At 39.6% G+C, this 20,069-nt stretch overlaps 1 protein-coding gene across 24 annotated transcripts in view; it reads left to right on the plus strand.

Annotated features, from left to right (window-relative positions):
* FOXP1 (forkhead box P1) overlaps positions 1-17,240 on the plus strand; it is a 412,016-nt gene extending 394,776 nt beyond the window's left edge. For 20 of the 24 annotated variants that reach the window (XM_070576788.1, XM_070576797.1, XM_070576800.1 and 17 more), the window contains 4 exons: positions 292-413; positions 2,186-2,255; positions 6,907-7,073; positions 12,577-15,813. In XM_070576788.1, coding sequence (XP_070432889.1) covers positions 292-413; positions 2,186-2,255; positions 6,907-7,073; positions 12,577-12,721 — 504 coding nt within the window. In that variant the 3' untranslated portion in view covers positions 12,722-15,813. Of the gene's footprint in view, positions 1-291; positions 414-2,185; positions 2,256-6,906; positions 7,074-12,576 lie in introns of all 24 variants that reach the window. The other 4 variants (XM_070576793.1, XM_008520210.2, XM_070576807.1 and 1 more) reach the window with 1 other exon arrangement.
* The last annotated feature ends 2,829 nt before the right edge of the window (positions 17,241-20,069 follow it).

The raw sequence follows: 20,069 nt of genomic DNA on the forward strand, positions 1-20,069 counted from the left end.
TACTGTGAAACCTATTTTGGGCTCCTATGCATATTAAAAAATATTTCTTCTGGTTAGCTGCGACCAGAAATTAGACCGAAATGCCAAAGTACAATTAATTCATAATTTTATTTTTTCATTTTTGCTTTTGGAAAAGGCACCCTTAACCACAAGAAGGTCATCCACGGGGGTGGTAGCCACAGCTCTTTGGGATGGTTTTATAAATGTGGACTGTTAGGCTGAATTTACTGCTGTTTTTAGAGTCTTTTCTTATAGAAAATGTAAATGTTCTCTCTTTTATACTTGCTGCAGAATGCAGTGCGTCATAATCTTAGTCTTCACAAGTGTTTTGTGCGAGTAGAAAACGTTAAAGGGGCAGTATGGACAGTGGATGAAGTAGAATTCCAAAAGCGAAGGCCACAAAAGATCAGTGGGTACGTCCGCCATGTTTGAACTTCTCAGCCTAGCTTGGATTGTGCTAACAAGTATAACGTAGAGGCTTTTGGCTGCTAGACGGTGTTAGACCAAAGAACCGGTTTCACGTTGTCTCAGTTAAGGGAAGCAAAAAAGCATTTCATCCCTCCTGTTTTGTATACCCACCAGTCCCCCTGCCCTGCTTGCGGTCTTTGTCGCATCACATGCTAGTAGCTTTTAGGTGGCAATGCATATTAACCCTCACAAACCATTTGCTTATGCTTATTGCATTTTATTTTCTTTTTCCTGTTCCCTGTATTGGATGTCTGTTCTGCCCCCAACCCCGTCTCCTTTTGTTGCCACTTCATCTCCTTTGCTGCTGCTCCTATCCCAGGGTGCCATTCGCACCAACCTCTCACTGCATAAGTGCTTTATCAGAGTAGAGGATGAGTTTGGGTCCTTTTGGACAGTTGATGATGAAGAGTTTAAACGTGGCCGCCATATTCAACGAGGCCGTCCTCGCAAATACTGCCCCGATGAAAACTTTGACGAGCTTGTCGCACAGTAAGAGCCTTTACTTGCTTTTGTTTTTTTTTTCTGCTGTTGCTTTGGCTTTGCATGGTTGACTCATCCCATGTAGTTTTGCATTTCACCCAGTAGCAGTGCCACGGCTTTCTGCAACGGAACTAAATTGTGTGATTTGTACATGTATTTCTCTCGTTTCTCTTTGGAACACCAGTGCCTTGAATAATGCTTTTTTGACGTCTTTGATGCAAATATTGTTTGTATTTTGATTCAGCAGCTTTCGGGGACCCTATAACTAAATACTTTTGTGTGACCAATAATTCCTCCAAGTAAAAAGGAAGCTTTTATTTAGAGTTAAAATGTGCATTTAATGGGGTAAATTTCTTCTTTTTGACTCTCCCAGTATAATAATATACACATAGTGAGATGAATGATTAAAATGCTCCAAGCATAGGAAAGAAATTGATAACAGCACATACACTTCCTTTGAAGGCCACTGATTAATGTAGGTAATTTCCTATTGGAAGCCACTCCTTTCCCTCGGTATCCCCTTCATGATTATTTAGTATTTTTACTCTTACTGGGCTAGAGATTTTCTTAAAACAGCATCTTGTCTCCCTTTGGTCAGTTAATGGACACAGCATCAAATATTCTCACATGCTTCCGGATTTGGCTGTGCGAGAAAGACCTCAGCCCAACCTCCCGCCTTACTTAGGAACGACCCTCCTCCAGCTACCCTCCTCTCCATCTTCTTTTGGCAATAACCGTGCCTTATAGATCTTGGAGCCACCGTGCTGTTCCTCTGACAGCCACTGCAGATTTCAAATCATGGAGAGGCTTAAGAGCCCAGATTCCTCTTGCTGACTCCCAGGAAACCCTGCTGTCAGCTCACTGACCTCCCCCAGCCCAGTGCCCCAGAGCTTCTGCCTTCCTCTTGGAGCCAAGGCAGCGGTGAAAAATTTCCAGACAGGCCACTATTTTGTGATACAAAATTTATCAGTGGTGGGAGCGCCCAAGCCTCTTATTACTTAATTCAGAATTTTAAAGCCAGTTTCCTTGAATAGCAAAGTCTATCATACCCAGAAGTGTTCACACAGACCAACCCAATAGAGCCAGGGGATGTGGAAAAAACCTAACTTTTCTTTGGTTTTGTTACTGGGGGAAATTTCTGATTTGGAAGGATACCAGCAAGCTTAAAACAAAACTTAGCTAGGAACTCAGGGGTTGACTGTGTTTAACTTTGAGTTTTTATCTTTTTCTTATGCAGTAATCCTTCCCTCATTAAAAACATGCAGAGCAGCCACGCCTACTGCACACCTCTCAATGCAGCTTTACAGGTAAGATTAATGGCCGTCCCGAATATGCGGCAGGGGCACATGTCTCCCCCACTCATTTCAAAATATATTAGCCTCACTCTAATTAGATATTAAATTTTAATTCCGTTAAACTTTTTTCTTAAGTGCACAAAGCATCGTACTCCCTGGAGGCAAACACATCGGGCTGCTTCAGCATTAGCAGGATGCTTAGCATTTTGAATATTGTGGCAAAAAAATTAAAAGTTCACTTATTAATATTTATCAGCAGTATCATAATTTCCATCCTCTTATTTCAGAATTTCACTTGAGGCAAAAATACCACAAGTGTAATTACTCTAGCACAGCTATTAATGTGCTGGATGATAGGCCACTGTATCACATGACCTTCTATTGTTCACGGGTTTAAAGAGAAAGCAGAGCTTTTTATTTCTTCTTCTTCTTTTAAAGTCTGTTTTAGCATCTTTTCTTTTGTCTGGGGGCATTCCGGGTTTGGTTCCCTTTGTAAGAGTAAACTGTTTTTGTTTGAACGATAGAGGTGTTTAAGAAAACTCTAGGTTTCCAGCAGATTGCTCAAGATTACATAATAAGTGCACAGAGTGTTTGTTACCTACTGACAAACCCAGCTCTTGTTACGTAACCGACGTTACTGGGGGATGAAGACACCGGTATTGAGCAGGATGAGCAGGAGTGAGGTTACCACCTAAATATGAGTTCCTAGGGCAGCCCTGGCATCTAGTGAGCCTTTTGTTTATTGCGTTGCTCAATTATCAAACAGTAAAGTCATTTCATCGGTGCACGAGAAGATGCAGGACCACTTCATTAAACTACCTGGGGTAGTAGTAGGAGGGCTCAAGCCCCCACCAAGAGTTCATAGGTAGGCAGTGTCCTTTTGGCCAGTGGTCCTGTTTGATTTTGACCCTACCTGGATTGTTCTAGAAAACAGGCCAAAGGAGTCTTGACAACCTTTAAATGATGAGAGAGTCTCTAGACAGACCTGACATTTGTAACCCAATGCCATCGCAGACCTTTATAGCGTGTTCTTCTTGGGGGCTGTATCACCCAAAAATTGGTGCTTAGATAGCACTATGTCTTGTGCCCCTCCCAAGGCCCCTAATACATAAGCACATATTAAAATTGCATGAGGGGAGCGCACAAATAGGAAATCAAAAGTCTAAATTAAAAAAGCTCCTAAGGGACAATAATGAAAAACTGGTTGAGATTCTCAGCATTACAAGAACAGGGTGGGGTGAAGAGGAGACGATGACAGGAGCCCTGGTTCCCGCTATTCATTAAACAAATATTCCTACTCTGCACCCTACAGAATCATTTCCCCAGCTCGCTCGGCAGAGGCTTAAGGCTCCCGAGGATGGATGATACGCCTTTTACACAGTTTCAGTTCAGAGGCAAATTCGCTAAACTTAGCTTTTCAGTAATTATATTTATTTATTTTTAGCCTGAACCAAATTTAATAGGAGGAACTACTTTCTGCGTTTCTTTTAATTACTTGTAGTTTACACAGTAACTTTAGAAAAGCAAATGAAAGCACGCTTAGATGCCGCCACTGTAAATACCATTCATTAGTAACTTATTTTCCCTGGAGTCTCATGAAGTGTGAATTTAAAGGCTGCTCTATCTGGAACAGTATTAAGATTACAAGCACATTTTACATTCATGAGGCGGAAAGGCAAAAACACCCCAGTAATCCTGCATCCTCTGGATTCCCTTAACTATGTGACTAATTTCAATTAGTATGCTTTATCATTACAGAACTGTTCATGCTTCATCTTTAAAGTATTTGTTTTTGGCATCCTCTGCACCCTTTCTTGTTTTAACTGTCCTGTGGTTTTCTAAGAACACTATATCCACAATGAAGGGAGGTTGAATAAATTGATCTGAACTCATGATCTGAGGAGTGGATCTCTTCCCTCTCCTCTGTGAGTTTGGATCCATGGTCAGTAGACAGTCTCATAAGATAACTTTCTGCTGTGCAAATTAAATAAAGATTCTCCCAGCAGGCCCTCCTTGCCATTATTGCCCATTTCCATTTTTCAAGACAAGTAAAAATAATAGTGGAACAACATCTTAAAAAGATTACTAGAGCAACATAATGCATGATATACAATATATAAAATAGGACAGCAGAATCCACTACAGAAATAAAACATTGGACTTGAGACAGATTGCATTATGCTCTGAAAAAGTGAAGTAACTAAGGGTAACCGTAAAGCTTCATATTTATAGACCGCCTTTCCCCCAAGGATCTCAGAGTGGTTAATGTTCCAGAAGCAATGATACTTACGGACTTCTGCACCATTACTTAAGCACCTTCGTTTTTTTGGCAGAGGTACCAGTTTGATATGAAACCACATACTGTGTACGAGACCACTTATATAATTAAATCCATTATAAAAACCATAACCCACCTGCTCCTAAGTGGGCATCAACTACATAAAAGAACTACTTTGTTAGGCATAAGCCGTTGGTGAAAATTTTTCTAACCTTGGGTGGGTTGCTTTGATCACTCACTCAACAAAGAATGTTCAAGAGGCTCTATTTTGTATCAGGCACCAGGTTCTCTTTGCAGCCCACTTGATCATTCCTTAAAGGGACAAGGCTGGTTTTCTTCATTGACATCTTTCTTGTCTGAGAACCGAGGCAGCATTGTAAGTGCTTGCCTTTGCCTTTGGATGCCTGTCGCCACTGTGGCTCTTGGGCCTCAGCCCGTGTTTTATGATCCGGTCCCAATCAGAAATGGCCTTGACCTAGAACAAATCATCCCAAGAAGGTTGTCCTGTCCATTGGGTGACCAGCTCATCCCAAAGAACACATTCTTAGAAACATTTCAATTTTGTCTTTACTTCTCAGTTTTTGACTTGAGAAGCTGCCAAAAATACCAAGCGAGAGATGGCCCCACTTTTGCCACGTTCTGACTGTATAGTAGTGAAATGATGTTGTGAGAGCTGATCTTGTGGTCTTTCCAGTGAAAAGAGACTCAGATGATAGTTCTAGCAGAACCTCCATGGCTGAGAGAGGCATGACCACAGTGTTGTCTCACATAAAGGCAGTTAAGATGCTTGTCCAGCTGTAGTTTGCAAAAAAAAAAAAGTTCTGGCAACTGTTCTTGCTTTTTGCTCTGCCAAAAAAAGGAAAAATGCTTTATTGCAATTACAAGAGATCTGTTGAAAAAAGTACTTGATGCAAATTATTTGACAAACTGTAGGAGAGTGAGGAATGCTGTTCATCAAAATGAGTTCACCACATTTGGAAATAAAAACAAGATTTTTTTTCCTACTCTTTAAAAGAAGGCAGTTATATAAATTCAGAAGTAGAGGGAAGGAAAAGCTGTGGGCTTACAGAGGGCCGAGCCTTGAAATAGTCCCTTAGCCAATGCTGTGTTCGGTGTGTATGGGTTTTCTAACACAGGGCTTGTATCTAGGAGGCATTTCTGGCTTTGGAGTTTGCACAGTGAGTGAGACCGCGATTGTCATAATAAGCAGATTCCCCACAGCCCAGCTTTGCACACGTTCTTTCTTCATTTTTTGGCTCTTCCTTTCACTCTCGGGCCAGGATTTCTAGAATAGTTTGGACTCCTGTATGACTGGCCAGTTGAAGTCACCATGCCAGATTGTCTTGTGATTGTACTTTTTCCTCATTAGGATGGAAAACCAGGCATAGTGTAGTCTGCAAGAGGACAGTTTTGATAAATCTTGGTCTAATTACAGCTGCCAGTTTTTGAAAGTCTGTCCTCCTTAATAAAATGAAAAGTCGCTGGGTCATAATCACTACCCAGATGAAACAATATGGATACTTTAGTCGAGTGATACATTTGACTGTTGTCTGCATTTCAGACTGAGTGGTCGTTTCATTCAGATGGAGTAGGATAGAAAGTGAACAGTATCCCGCTAGAGTTTAGAATTTTTTTTTTTTCCCCTTTCCACACTTTTTTGCTGACACTCATTTGGAATGACTTTGTCACCTTCGATATGGATATACTTAAGTACCCAAAAGAAATACGATTTTTTCTTTGGTCCTGAAATTCCGGTTGATTGGTCTGAGTCTGAAAGATTGCATGGTGATACTTTCCACCAGTTATCTCAGCCTACACTAAACAGATTCAGAAATCATTAAAACAGAAATGATGGGGGGAGATAAAAATTGATTCCAATTCTATAATCTCTTCCTTTTCTATAGGATCTAAGAGGTAAATGTTTATGGAAGTTCTCATAAGTTTGAGGTGTGCGGCCAGAATAATCGGATCAAATCTTTAATATCCAATACTGGAGTCATCAAAGTGGATAAAGAAATGAAAATTCCATTATATATCCCTGTGATCTGAAAATATTCAGTTCTTCTTGAAAAAAGGCATCAGATATAAACCTCATATTAGATACCCTTGTCTAAACCATGTGACTCTACTCAGCAGGGCTGAATTGAGTCCTGCCTCCTGACAGGTGCTTTGGTCCCCCCAGCTAGCTCTTTGAAACCAAGCTTGGGACATGTGTCATGGGTCTAACTTTTAAAGCAAAATCCTTCTACCCCTGTTAGAAACTTTGTTTGCCCAACCAGGCTACAATGAACTTGAACTGAAGATTATTGGATACACTTCCAATTGATAGCTTCCCTGTCTATGCATACCCTATGTCTTCATAAATTCTCTTTCGGTTGATGGCAGGCTTCGATGGCTGAGAATAGTATACCTCTATACACTACCGCTTCCATGGGAAATCCCACTCTGGGCAACTTAGCCAGCGCGATACGGGAAGAGCTGAACGGGGCGATGGAGCATACCAACAGCAACGAGAGCGACAGCAGTCCAGGCAGATCCCCTATGCAAGCCGTGTGAGTACTGTCCACCCAGAAGATCTTTGCTTTCAGGTCCTGGTCTGCCTATTTTATGTGCACACAAGCCCTTCTCCAGCCACTTTTTACACCTTCTCTGTAATTTCTGATTTCCTAGAACTCAGGTAGAAGGCTGTGCTTCTGGAAATGTTTAGCTCTCTTAGCACATAAAAGGACCATTTACTAACTTTCCCATAAAAGCAGTCGGCTTCGTGCAGCCCTACAAGTGCACACAGCAATAAAATGGGTGACGTGTTTTCTTTTTTTCCTCTGCTTGGCATCTCAGTCCATTATTTAAGTCACATTACCTTTTCCTCCTAGAATTAGTCTGCCTTTCTGTGAAAAGTTTGTGGTTTGTTCAGCTTGCCGACACACTGAACCTAGCAGGGAGGAAAAGGGTGCTTGTTTACTTGGTGGTGTGATAAGCTTAACCGCGCACACGACACCGAAGCGTTATTACCAAGCATTAATGATAGCACAAATGAAAGGCGGCATGATTTATAGATTGCTCTTAAAATATCAAAAGGAAAATTAATAGGAGCATTATAGCAGCAGACGGCAGTATAATGAGCACACATATAACTGAATGAAGTGATGGGCGATGGTTGTCCATGCTGAATGTGAATGACACCAGCACCAGGCTAACCTCGGGAGAGGCGGTGATGCCCATGTTGGTGGGCGCGGGGAGGGACTGGGTATTCTCTCCCGGGAAAAGTTTAAAACAGAAAGAAACCGCATTATCCCAAATGATTGAATTTGCCAGGGATGCTGTAGAATGACAGCCTCTCCCTTTTAGCAAGTGTCTGTAAAACTATTGCCCACCGTAAAGGAATAAACGAATCCAATGTTTGCCATACTGTCAGCTCCTAGGATAGGCGACTTGTCCACACAGTCTCTCTGAATTACTGACCAACGTCTCATTTTAAGATAATGTGAGTGATAGGAATGGAAAATACAACCTGCAGCAATTAGGAACAGAATGAATTGATATCTACTGACAATGGGAAAGAATGCTCTCAGCCAGGGTAATTGATGGGTTGTAGGGAATCTGAAATTTGATTATTTAGAATTTGAATTTCTTGCCCAAAGTGCTTTAAAAAGGATCTTTAAAGAGGGAAATAATCGTTTTTAATTTATACGAAGAATTTCTTAATATTTACTCCACATTTTAAGAATATGTCCCTCTTTCACACCAATAGCACCATATATCTTCCTTTCTAAAGCAACCTGATGTTTCCGACTTTATTCTAATCACACTTGTATTCATCTTTAAATCATTGTCATGACAGCAGTATTTACTCAGATATTAAGGAAGTTCAGAGCAAATGTAAATTGGTATATAAACTATTGCAAGAAATACACATTAGATCAAACATATCTGGAGTTATTGAATGGACGAGATAACTATCTCTCATCATCTATACTAACTCCAAGGTTTAGTTGATGTATATTCCTATTATTTAGTACAAAGGATCACCAAAAAAAGAAAGAAAAAAAGAAAGATCTTGGGATGAAAACCTCAGGCAACAGTTTAGAGTGATGCTAATTTTGCTGTACAAGATAAAGTCACTCTAATTTGTTTGACAACTTCAGATTAATCCCAATATTACCAAAAAACCACGTTTTACAGCAGTCAGCATAATTTTTAACAAAATGAGTTTCAATTGCTTTTTTTAAAAAAAGAAACCTACCTAATGACATCAGAATGGATACTGTTGCTCAACTCTCACAGGTTTACGCTGTTTGCGAAACATAATGATATGTCAGTAGCAGATTCCCTGTGCTTGCTGTCTGTGTCATAGACCATTACTCTTTTTGACTCCATATTTCCATTAAGCGAATTCTGTAATGACATAGTTTTCATTCTTGTCCAATATGCATGACCCTGCTATGATGCAAATTGTTTCTTAACTCTTCTGATCTATTGGAATAAATCAAGCCTTAAACTTTACAGCACAGCTTAAAGGACCTTGTTAGTACGGCAGCCCAGCTAATATCCAGTGTGAAAACAGAACTCTTCATTCTTACCCTTTCTGTGACACTCATATACCACTACATTTTGTTTCTCTTTTGAAACGCTAGAAAGCAGTCACATAATTATGTCTTTGGGGCATTGTACTTTTATCCTGATAGGAGCTAAAGGAGCTGCGAAGCAAAATACTCCATGCTGTGCACACACCCTCGGAACACAATGCCTTTAAACACTAGTCAGCTTGAGTTAAAAACTCTTGTGCTCCTAGAGTGGCTAAACAAAGGAATTACTCAGATGTAAGAAGGGAAATGTGTGGTTTTGCCCAGTTATTCATTGGTAGCCCTTTAGGAAGTAGGAGTCGGAGAGAAAGGTGGGGCGGTGCGGGGGATCGCTGGAGAAGCAGCTGCATCGCGCGTCTCCAGTTTCTGGGAGACACATGGGTGTATGTGAAGCATAGTATCTTCCATAGTTTGCATCTTACCTGAAATGTACCTTGCATAGAAATCCATTCTCTTTTATTCTGAAGCTCTGCATGCCTGTGTTACTGCATTTGCCACCCTCAGGGGGATCTGCTGGTATCAGGAAGTGTGGCAAAGCTGGATTTCATTTCTCTGGTGTTTTAAGAAGCCTTAATATCTGAGCTGCTTGTGTTGACAGGTTGTCACACAGTAGATCTCGTCGGTTAACATTTGTTGGGGACCCACTCTGCGTTAGGCACTGGGATTGAGTCAGCATGCATGACAGGTCATTACCTGTGTTTGGCGATGGCACATAATCTTGTTGAAGTTTGGCTGCAAATTTCAGGGCAAAACAAAATATTCTCTAATGTGAATTGTGTTTTGTGGGGGGCTTACACGTCTCCGAGTCTTTTTTTGCCTAGCAAAACATTTGTCAAAGTCTAAAATTATAAAGCAAGAACTTCCCTAAGACTGTTTGAGTCCTTCTAAGTCCTCCCTCCTGCCCGTAGCCTTATATCAGCTCCTGTCATCAAATTGAGGTTTGTAAACCTGAAAAGATTAATCAATCTGATAGTTTAAAAAAGTGAACGTAGGAAAATAGTGATCAGAGAAACTGCATATGAACTTCAATACATGGCTGAGTAAAACACAGACACGTTCCTACCAATTAACATTGCTAGAACCGTGTGATCACTGGAGAAGAGGACATAACTTATGACGTGAGAGTTTTGAATCGTGAAAATATGAAACTGAAACACAAAGAAATGTTTACCATTGTCACTAATCCAAGAAACACAGTTGAGTGATCTGAGCTCCCCTTATACCTGCTAAGCAATAGAATATTTTTAAAAAGTAATGCTTCGTGCTGATGAGGTTGAGTCTAAATTGATATGGCCCCTCTGGAAATTAATATCGCAATAAATCCTAAGAACCATAAAGATGTTTTGGCCTTTGCTCTAACAATTTCTTTCTTACAAATTTATCCTAAGGAGGTAAATCAGCAGAAGTAGAAAGATTAATGGATAAAAATGGTCACTGTATTACACAAAGAGCAAAAGAGGGGGTGGGGAAGAAAAAGACAGTCACAAAATGCCCGGTATTAAGGGACTAACTCGTCAACACAGTGGAATCTCTTATAGCCGTAAAAGTTATGACCGTAAAGCTAGCAAAACAAACCACCATATTCCTGCTGTTTACCTGTAAAAATATGACCTCAAGTGGAAGAGCAGAGGCACAAACAAAAAAACCTGCTGTAATTAGGGTTTACGGATGACTTTTTTTTTTAAGGAATAATCATCAATACACCTGTTTCTTCCCAAAAGAACATAGAGGAGGGACCCTACCAAGGCTGACTCACAGGTGTATGATAGATGCAGTTGCGCATGATCCCATGCATAGAAGTTTTAACACTCTGCCGTTTCCATCTCAAAACCCTTACTAATATTTGAACCACATTTTCACTTTGCACTGGGCTCCACAGATTACCTAGCCAGTCCTGGGTACTGTAGAAACACAGGCAAATGGGACCATTGAAAAAGTAAAAATAGATGGAGCGCACCAGTAAAATGTACTATAATGCAACTTCGGTATATTTCATTTTGGAAATAGTTTTGAAGAATACGGGCACGATTTTTTAAAAGCAATTTATCCTGACATCTACCCCCAAACGCTCTGTGGGCTGTGCTAATTTTAGAGTCAATTGGTCTTCTGAAGGTTCCCGTCGTCAAGGGCAGTCCAGAGCACTCCTCTGTTTGTTTTTAAATGGTTCAAGTGGCCTTTGGGGTTTGCATACAACATCAATTATTTAGGAAGCCAGCCATCCCCAGTACCACCTCTTATTACTAATACTTGATAACGTCAATTAAAAAAATCCTCCCTTCTGCAGCCTGTCCCAGCGATGGGACCCTTTTAACTTGAATGGTTCTTTTACATATCAAAAGCCCAGCAACAGAAAGTAATTTGTATTTGCAAAGGATCCGTTGTAAATATGATTTACGAACAACATTTCTCAATTGTTATCAGAGTGGTTTCATGTGATCCCCCCCCCCGCCCCCCCCGCGGTCCCCTTTGGGTGAACCGTGCACTGGTCCATAATGAGAAAGTTGGCAGATCTCATCGCTGCCGCGCGCGTCCCGGTGGCCGCTACCAGCCAGGCTTCATGTTTTGCCTTGTTTACAGCTGACAGCGTTATTATTCTGATTGGGGCTCTGCTTTCTTATCATATTGTTGTGTTGAGCGAGCCTTTTCCTCTCCGTTTGTGTTTCCTGGCAGGGCTTTTCTTGCCTTATTGACAGTTTGTAAAAATATGCATTAATTTGGAGTTTCAAGCATGTATCATGGTGTCTCTTTGCTGTGTTTGCTTGAAGTTGATTAATGATAGAACCTCGCTTGGGGTCGGTCTCTGGAGAGTTCTTTCACAGGTTCTGCATGTTAACTAGCAAAGCAGAACACAGAGCAAGCCATGATTAGCCCAGCCTCCCACACTCACTGGTCCCCACAAACCAGTGTTGTGTTACATTCTTGTTTCACGTAATTATTTGAAGATTTGTATTCGTCTGCCCAGGATGCTACTGCAGGGCCTGTTATCTGGTACTCAAAGTGTGGTCCTTGGACCAGCAGCATCACCTGGGAGCTTGTTAGAGATGCAGAGTCTCAGGCGCCACCCCAGATCTGCTTAGTCACATGCTGCATTTTAACAAGATCCCAGGGTGATTCGAGGGCACACTGAAGTGTGAGAAACGCTACGGGGGAGGAGAGTCCTGCTTCTGTCCAGAGATGAGTCATTCTAGAGCAGCACCGTCCAAAAGAACCTTTTGGATGATGGGAATTTCTCTGTGCTGTCCAATATGGTAGTCACATGTGGCTCTTGAGCACTTGAAATGTGGCCAGTGCAACTGAGGATCTAAATTTTAGATTGTATTAAGTTAGAAATTTTAATTTAAATAGCCACATGTAGTGAGTGACCGCTGTGTTGGACATCACAGTCCTGAAGTGTGGCTTTTGAATTGCCCGAAACACCCAACCTGCATTGAGTTGGGAAGTTCCCTCAATGACCCTTTTCTTGTTTTCCCAGGCATCCTGTACATGTCAAAGAAGAGCCCCTCGATCCAGAGGAAGCTGAAGGGCCTCTATCCTTAGTGACAACAGCCAACCACAGTCCAGATTTTGACCACGACAGAGATTACGAAGACGAACCAGTAAACGAGGACATGGAGTGAACATCTGGGCGGGCCAACCCCAAGAATGAAGATTGGGAAACAAAACAAAACAAAACATGTCAAAAGTCAGCAGTGAAATTGTTCTCCATTTGTTGTACAGTCTGGAGGATTTTCACTACATTTTGACAACTCTGAAATGTGTTAACTCTTAGTGCCATCAAGAATCCCATTTGGGAGTATTTTTGATTTTTCTACTTTTTGTTGAAAAAAGGAATTTGTACTCTGTGCATTGGATGGACTTGTTTGGTACTTGGGATTTTCCTCTCTTAACAGTCAACATCAGTGTTGTAAATTTGCTAAACTGATTCACTTTTAGCAGCAGACTTTGAACTGCAGTCCTGCCAACGTTGGACACTGAGGACACCCAACTGAGCATGTGCACCTAAGCTGCAGACCAAGCCTCTGCCCAGAATTTAAGGATTCCAATGGACGACCTATTTGCACAGTACTGCATGTTGATTATCACTGCCTTTACTCCATTTTTTTGGGTTTTTTTTGCTTCCAGTTGGGATTGGGAAGGCCTTTGTGTGTGTATTGGGGGGAGGGGTTAAAAAATAATTATCCCAAACTTTTTAATGTATTGCTTTTTTTTTTTTTTTTTTTTTTTTTGCTTCTACTATACCATTTTAAGTTCTGACCTCAGGCCTCCATTTGGGCCCAGGGCCTCTTGGAGGCTTAAAGTTTTCTGTACCTTGTGATGAATGTTAATAGGTGTTTTTATTATACAAAGCTGAATGTCATTTCTCGTTTGTAGTTTTCTGTCACTCATTCCATTTTCCTTCAGACATCACCACGTTTTCTCTAAAGTCAGAAAACATTCCGTTTTGGTCTTTTTCAAAAAGGTCCCAAATGCTGCACTCTACACATGAAGGTCCTCTCACACAGACGTGAATCCTGCCAGAAAGAGAATGAATGACAGAAAAAAAAATAGAGACACTCTAGAAACGATGCAGATTCATTCCACGAAGCAGTATTGGAGGTGGGAAGGGGTTGTGTCAGATTTTCCTTTTTTTTTTTTTTTTTTTTTTTGCAGCTACCATCATTCCTAATAAATGCCACAGCACAAACCAACATAGGCAGCACCGCTCCAAAGAAGCCTCGTCCTAGACTGACAGTGTGGCTGTGGAAGGCTCTCCCTGGTAGATCCACGTTGCAGTGGGTCGCAGGCTCTCTGTTGTTAAAACCAGCATGAGTTGCAAAATGGTCCAAAAGCGGCTTCCCTGAGCAACTTTGCTGAAAGTACTGGTGGTGCTGAATTTAAACATCAGTTCAGACCTGCTTGGTGGCATTAATCTGTCTGAATGCAAATTAGATTTCAGATTGAACTTGTTGTGGGAGTAATGAGGACTGAGTTCAGCAAATGCTAAAGTGTTCATTTCAGATGTGCAAATTTGGTCCTGCAGTTCAGTTTGTTATGCAATGTTATCCCACCAAATCCCAGATTCAAAAACTCAGAGAAGACATCAAGCAGACCTGGAGGGTGCGTCTCAGCCCTGGACTTTTTGGGAATCGATACAGCGTGCGTAACATGACGGTCATCGGTCAGTACAACCTCAGTCCTTAGAACCCCCGAACACTTCCACTCTGCACCCACTTCCCTGTCACTCATTTATTTATCTAGGACTGTAGCTTTTGGTTTGTTTTAGTTTGATAGCCTTTTGGAGCTTAATTTATATTCTTTGTACCTTTTTTTCCTAAAATTACCAAAGATATTACACAAAGGTAAATTATGTTCTCTGTTTTATGCTTTATCTGATGAAGCCAAATATCCTCTTATTGTTGATCAAAGGAGGCGAAAGAATTTAGAGGCAATTGATGAGATAGAGGCTATTGCTAACCTGAGAGAACTGCTCCTTCATCCTAGAGTACATTTAGAAGACCAAGTAGGTAATGGAACCAAAGTTCTTACTTTTTTTTGGTTTTTTTTTTTTCTTCTGTACCTCTACGGAGACCAAAACTCATTCTTGTAAAGAGAAATTATGAGGCTACTGAAGATAAAAATAGGACACAGTATTAAAGGGGAGAAAGAAGGAAGGGAGTCCCATCTCAAAGAGAAAAGTGAATGTATGCCACTGAAAATTAGGGGGTGTCCAAGAAAGGAGACAGTTAAAATCAAATTCAGAGAGAACAGAAAAGCTTCCACAATTGAACAAGACCACGTAATAGTATTTCTAGAAGACATTTCTTTTAAAGAAAGATTGTATGCCACTTTTGTTTAAGGACTGTGCTATGATCGCTGCGTTCATTTTGGTTTATCTTGGCATAGATCCTTCGTTTTTTTTTTCTTTTGCTTTAAAAATTTTCTCCTTTTTCTTTGCTTTTTTCTGATTAGGCTTGGGTGAGTATTTTTCGTTTTAAAAAAAGTAACACTCCCGTCCACTCATAAGCTTGGTACAAAAACGTCTTTGGCAGTTAGTTACTTTTGAAGCTTCACTCTGCTTTCTGTATAAAGGGCAGTCTGTGGTCACTCGAGACTTTTTTTTCACTTTTCCAGGCAGCTTCGTGATGCGCAGGCAGTAGCCAGACAGGGTCATGGGAAGGGGCCCTGCACTTCTAAACTGAGTGGTTGCTGGTTAGTTTGGTATTCAAAAGAGGATAAAAATCTGGTAGATTAGTTCATTCTCAGCATGTGTAGCTAGACATGAGTAAAGATAACAGCATGAGAAACTGTTAGTACGCATACCTCAGTTCAAACCTTTAGGGAATGATTAAAATTAAAAAAAAAATACATTTCACTCAGTTGCACTTAGTCGTATGTCTTGCATGCTTAGTCTAAAGACTGTAGCAAAAAGAAAAAAAAAGAAAAATCAGATTTTACATATCTTTGCAGGTATCACAGCCTTGCAGAAGAACCAACTGAAAAAAAAATTCTCAGGCTTTACAGCAAGCAAACTTCACTATGATTTTTACAATTCTGATTCTGTATCCCTTGGGTATTCCAGTTGCTTCTTTAGGATGGGGTTTATTATGTTGTACATATATCCCGATGTGTCTGTGTGAATCTTTGTCTTTTTTGGGGGAGGGCAGAGGGCGGTTCTTTTTTTAGATATTGTTCCTAAAAAGGAATAAATGCATACACCTGTTTGTCAAAACACCTTTGCTTTTTTTGTGCAACTGCTTTATATTAACGATATTAAAAAAGAAAATAGCTTTGGAAAAAAAAAACTACTGTATGTATTGGAATTGCAGAATATGCTGCACATGTATTTTATTTAGTTATTCTTGCTTTAAGAATATTGGATGACATTTCCTGACATGTAGGAGGGAGAAACTCCTTAACCTTTTTTTTTTTTTTTGGCTTTTAAATTGTAACATAGTTGACAGATTTTTTTTTTTCCTGTTCTCATTGATCGGAGCATTTTGTACAGGTTTTTTGTGTGTGTGCGTGCGCGTGTGTGTTAATCTGTTTTTGATACATTCCTATCCCTTGTGTTTATCCTACCACTGCCTTCCTGGCTATCTTAAACAAGTTCATACGTTTGAAAAGAGAAAAAAAAAAAAATGTTGTTTTAAAAAATGTTTTCTCCTGCTGCAGTAAATATTTTGCATGATGAAATTCCAGGGTCACACTTTCAAAGTTTATCAGTGAAGTAGTGATTAATAATGGAGAGTGTCAAAGCTATTGAACTTTTTGTATAAAAAAAAAAAGAAAACTTTACAAGGTGCCAAGATGTAAAGACAATTTGTTACTCTTTCTTTTTTTCCTTTTTGTCAAAGAAAAGCGTACATTAGGGAGATAGTCCCTTGTATCAGGCAAATGCGCTATCAGGAATGAGGATCCATCCTTCGTCCTTGTCCCTAGAGCCTGTCCTTGAAAGACGAGTTACGCTGCCCGCGTTGAACCAGCAGTGAAATGAAATCTCAAGGCTTCTGTACATGAAGAGTGACCGCCAGCCCTGCCACCTTCGGACGGCTCTAACGTATTCCCAGCATCCTGTCAGACCTGGTAAAGAACACCTTGGATTCCTAACCCAAAATACGGTGTAAATCACTAGCTATTTTATCATGAAAAAGAAAAGTTAAGAAACATTTCCTCTCCTTTCCACATTCCAGCTGAGCTCCGTTTCCAAGGGTACAAAGAAGAACATGCTTATAAGGATTTTTGAATCTTTTTGGTACCTTTTGGTTAATGGTTATACCCTCTTGATATTTTGGATGTTTTTGAGATTCGGTTTCACTTTTTTATCCTGAGAATGAGACTGACAATTCTAGAGGCATTTTGTGGGCCCAGGGTAGTTCACGTGATCTCTGCTATCAGGAAGCCTTGAAGATGGTACAGTCCGGACTGGGAGCTTGGTGCTTCGTGGATATGTGCTGCCAGTAACAAGAATTTTTTTTGTTTTGTTTTGTTTTGATAAGGCATAAAAGAAACTCATTCCTTGACATCAACTGTAATTCCATCATTCCGTGTCTGTGGATACAGACAATAAAAAAAAAAAAAATGTTGTGTAGTCAGTACTAATTACTGACATGATAGCATTCTCAAATGCAATAAAAATGCTGGTTGCTCACACTGGTAGTCAAGTCGCCACAGCCTAAGTTTCTTTCCCCTTCTGACCCGCTGATCGTGTGTGCTAAGGCGTCTGCCTCAGGTTTATCACCAGCTGCTTTTAACACAGGATTAAAATCAATCTTAACTAAAAGCTTTCATCATCACGGAGGGCTGGAGCCCTTCTCGGGATTTCCAATGAAAGTCTCCACTTGGAAAATTGGAAAAACAAAAAAGAGAGGCTCCCTTTTCCCTTGAGGAAGTGCACCCTTATTTTTCTTCATCAAATTTTCTCGAGGAAAAACAAAATGTTTAATAACTAGCATTAAGAGCAAACTAAAATTTCAGAGGAAAGCAATTTCATGAATAATTCATTAAAATTTCACATCTGCAAGATTAGTCATCCAAATAACATGCTAATGTCAAAAACATGCACCGTCTATAATATTCTCATCAAGAAATCTTTTTGCATATAATGATAAATGCTTAGATTAGAACAAATGGTTTTATAAAAATATTCTATCAAAAGTATGCTTGATAACTGCATTCAGTGAAGAGAACCATAGAATTCTAGAAACTAAATATGCCAGAAAAACTACCTTGATTTGGAGGGGTTTTTTTTAATTGCATACCTCTAGAAAAATTTTATTTCTCTTTAATATTATCTCATATATATTCTAAAGATTAATGAATTTGGGCATCATCTTTCAGTAAAAATTAAATTGGTATATTGAAAGCACCACGTTAAGTGGCCAGACCATGGTAACATAAAACTGTTAGACATGTAATTCAGAGCACATAACACAAGCCGAGAGATGACTTGAAAATTAACCTTGCAGTTTTCATTCGGCAAACACCGGCTGATGCTGAGGAACGTGTAAATGTTCTTTCTCAGCATTGTTTTGAAAGGCCCATATTAGGGGAAAAAAAAAATTGTAATATAGGTTTTGCTATTAAGTTGCAAAGGAATGTCCTCTTTTCATTAACAGTTACGTTACACCGTCTAGAGGCCCTCTAGTCTGATAATTAGTAAAACGTTTGAACATTTGAACCCTTAATTCTCATCTAGCTACTAAGAATATAATATTAGGGGTAATTGAAATTCCTTTAAATGCCAGGCTTAAACATCAATATTGCTTACAGCATATGCAGTTGGTAAAATTAAATATGTATACATATTTGAATAAGCTGAAGGACCCGAACTAGGTATGCGGATGATGATGCAACAGTGAAGATTTTGCTGCTTGATGCATAGTACATTTTTAATTGTATTTCAAGAGCTGTTCTAAAGCAGGGGTGTCCTCCTTTACATATTTATTTCAGTCCTGTCACTCAGATAAACAAGGCAGCAAATGCAAAATAGTGGCTCTTTTAAATGAGGGCCTTTCTATAAAAATCCTAAACTCTTAGGGAGACCAGTTTCACACCAACACAAACAGCTGCATGATAGTAACAACCTTCCCCTTTCCCCAAAAAAAGATCAAAACAAAGTATAAAAAGTCTTTTCTTGACATGCTAGATTTTGTCTTCATTGATGATATTACGTATTTATGTGTAGGGTAGTAATGACAATTTATCTTTCATCTTCATTGTAGTTGAGTCAAATAAAAGTATTCTTTACTCAAAGTGAAGTTGTCTCAAACCTTCATTGAAGGAATTGACTGATTGACGAAAGGTTTAAGACAGAATTCACATTGGAGGGAAATTAAATTACATACAAAAACACTGGTTTAACTGTGGGACAATATTTGCATTAGAAAGCCATCACTCTAGATATAACCTACTTTTATTTATTTTTAAACAGTATTTTATTTTGTAGAAAAACAACCCTACGTTGTCTTATTTCCAGTCTGATTGTAAAATGACATTTGATGCTTAATACCAAATATCTATCTGTCATCTATCTATCTATATATATATCAATTTGAAATGATCAACAGTCCTTTTTTTTTTTGGCTTATACCAAGAACATAGTGAGGGGAAAAAGACAAGCTTCAAGTTATAATGTTAATTTGAAGGTAACCGGCCTTTCAAGAATTAATTTTCAGCCAAAGCAATAATCATTATTTACCAGCGTGTGACATTTTTATCACTCATCATATTAGCAAATTTCCATTGAAAATGCTAAAATGGTTCGTCATAAGGCAGATAACTGCTCTAGCTGTAAAAATGACCAACACAAGTGCCGGTACTCAAACATTAAATTATACTGTAATTAATAAAGACAGTTAAACTGTCTACTAGCAACAGCAATTTAGGTAACCACATTTGATCGGCTATAAATTGTAACTACATTAAAATTCCAGAAATATTAGCAATATGGATTACTTGATGGAAGTCGGTGCTGATCACCAACTCTTTTTCTTTTTTTTTTTAATGACGGAAGCACAGGTCAGCTTGACCACAAATCCGTGGGCGAAGATCAGGCCTGAGCACTTTTAATCTTGTGAAACAAGCAATTACAAATAGTTGCATCGATTTGTTAAAAAGCTTTAGGTGACATAAATTGTTTCCTGTTTAGCTTATTACTCTGATACATAAATGTCACCAAGTCCAGTATTAATCAGGGCCATCGAAGAACACAGGGTGTCTTCCAATGAAGAATTTGTCAATCCTTTTGTGAATGGTCTCAAGAGCTGCTCTCGCTGGCTCGTTTCTCATTAGCAGCAGAGAGAGGAAAGGAAAACTATTTTGTTACGTGAAGTCTTTAATACCAGCTTAATTTTTGGCTCTAAACTAAATTGCAGGATTTCAGACCTGTTTTCTTGCCATCTGACATAGGGCGCCACATTTTAAAAATATCTTCTAAATAGAATAATATTTACAAGGCAACTCAGCCCCTGAAAAGCTAACACTTCT

Source organism: Equus przewalskii, chromosome 15 (genome assembly GCF_037783145.1).
Source record: "Equus przewalskii isolate Varuska chromosome 15, EquPr2, whole genome shotgun sequence".
Classification (NCBI taxonomy): Eukaryota; Metazoa; Chordata; class Mammalia; order Perissodactyla; family Equidae; genus Equus; species Equus przewalskii.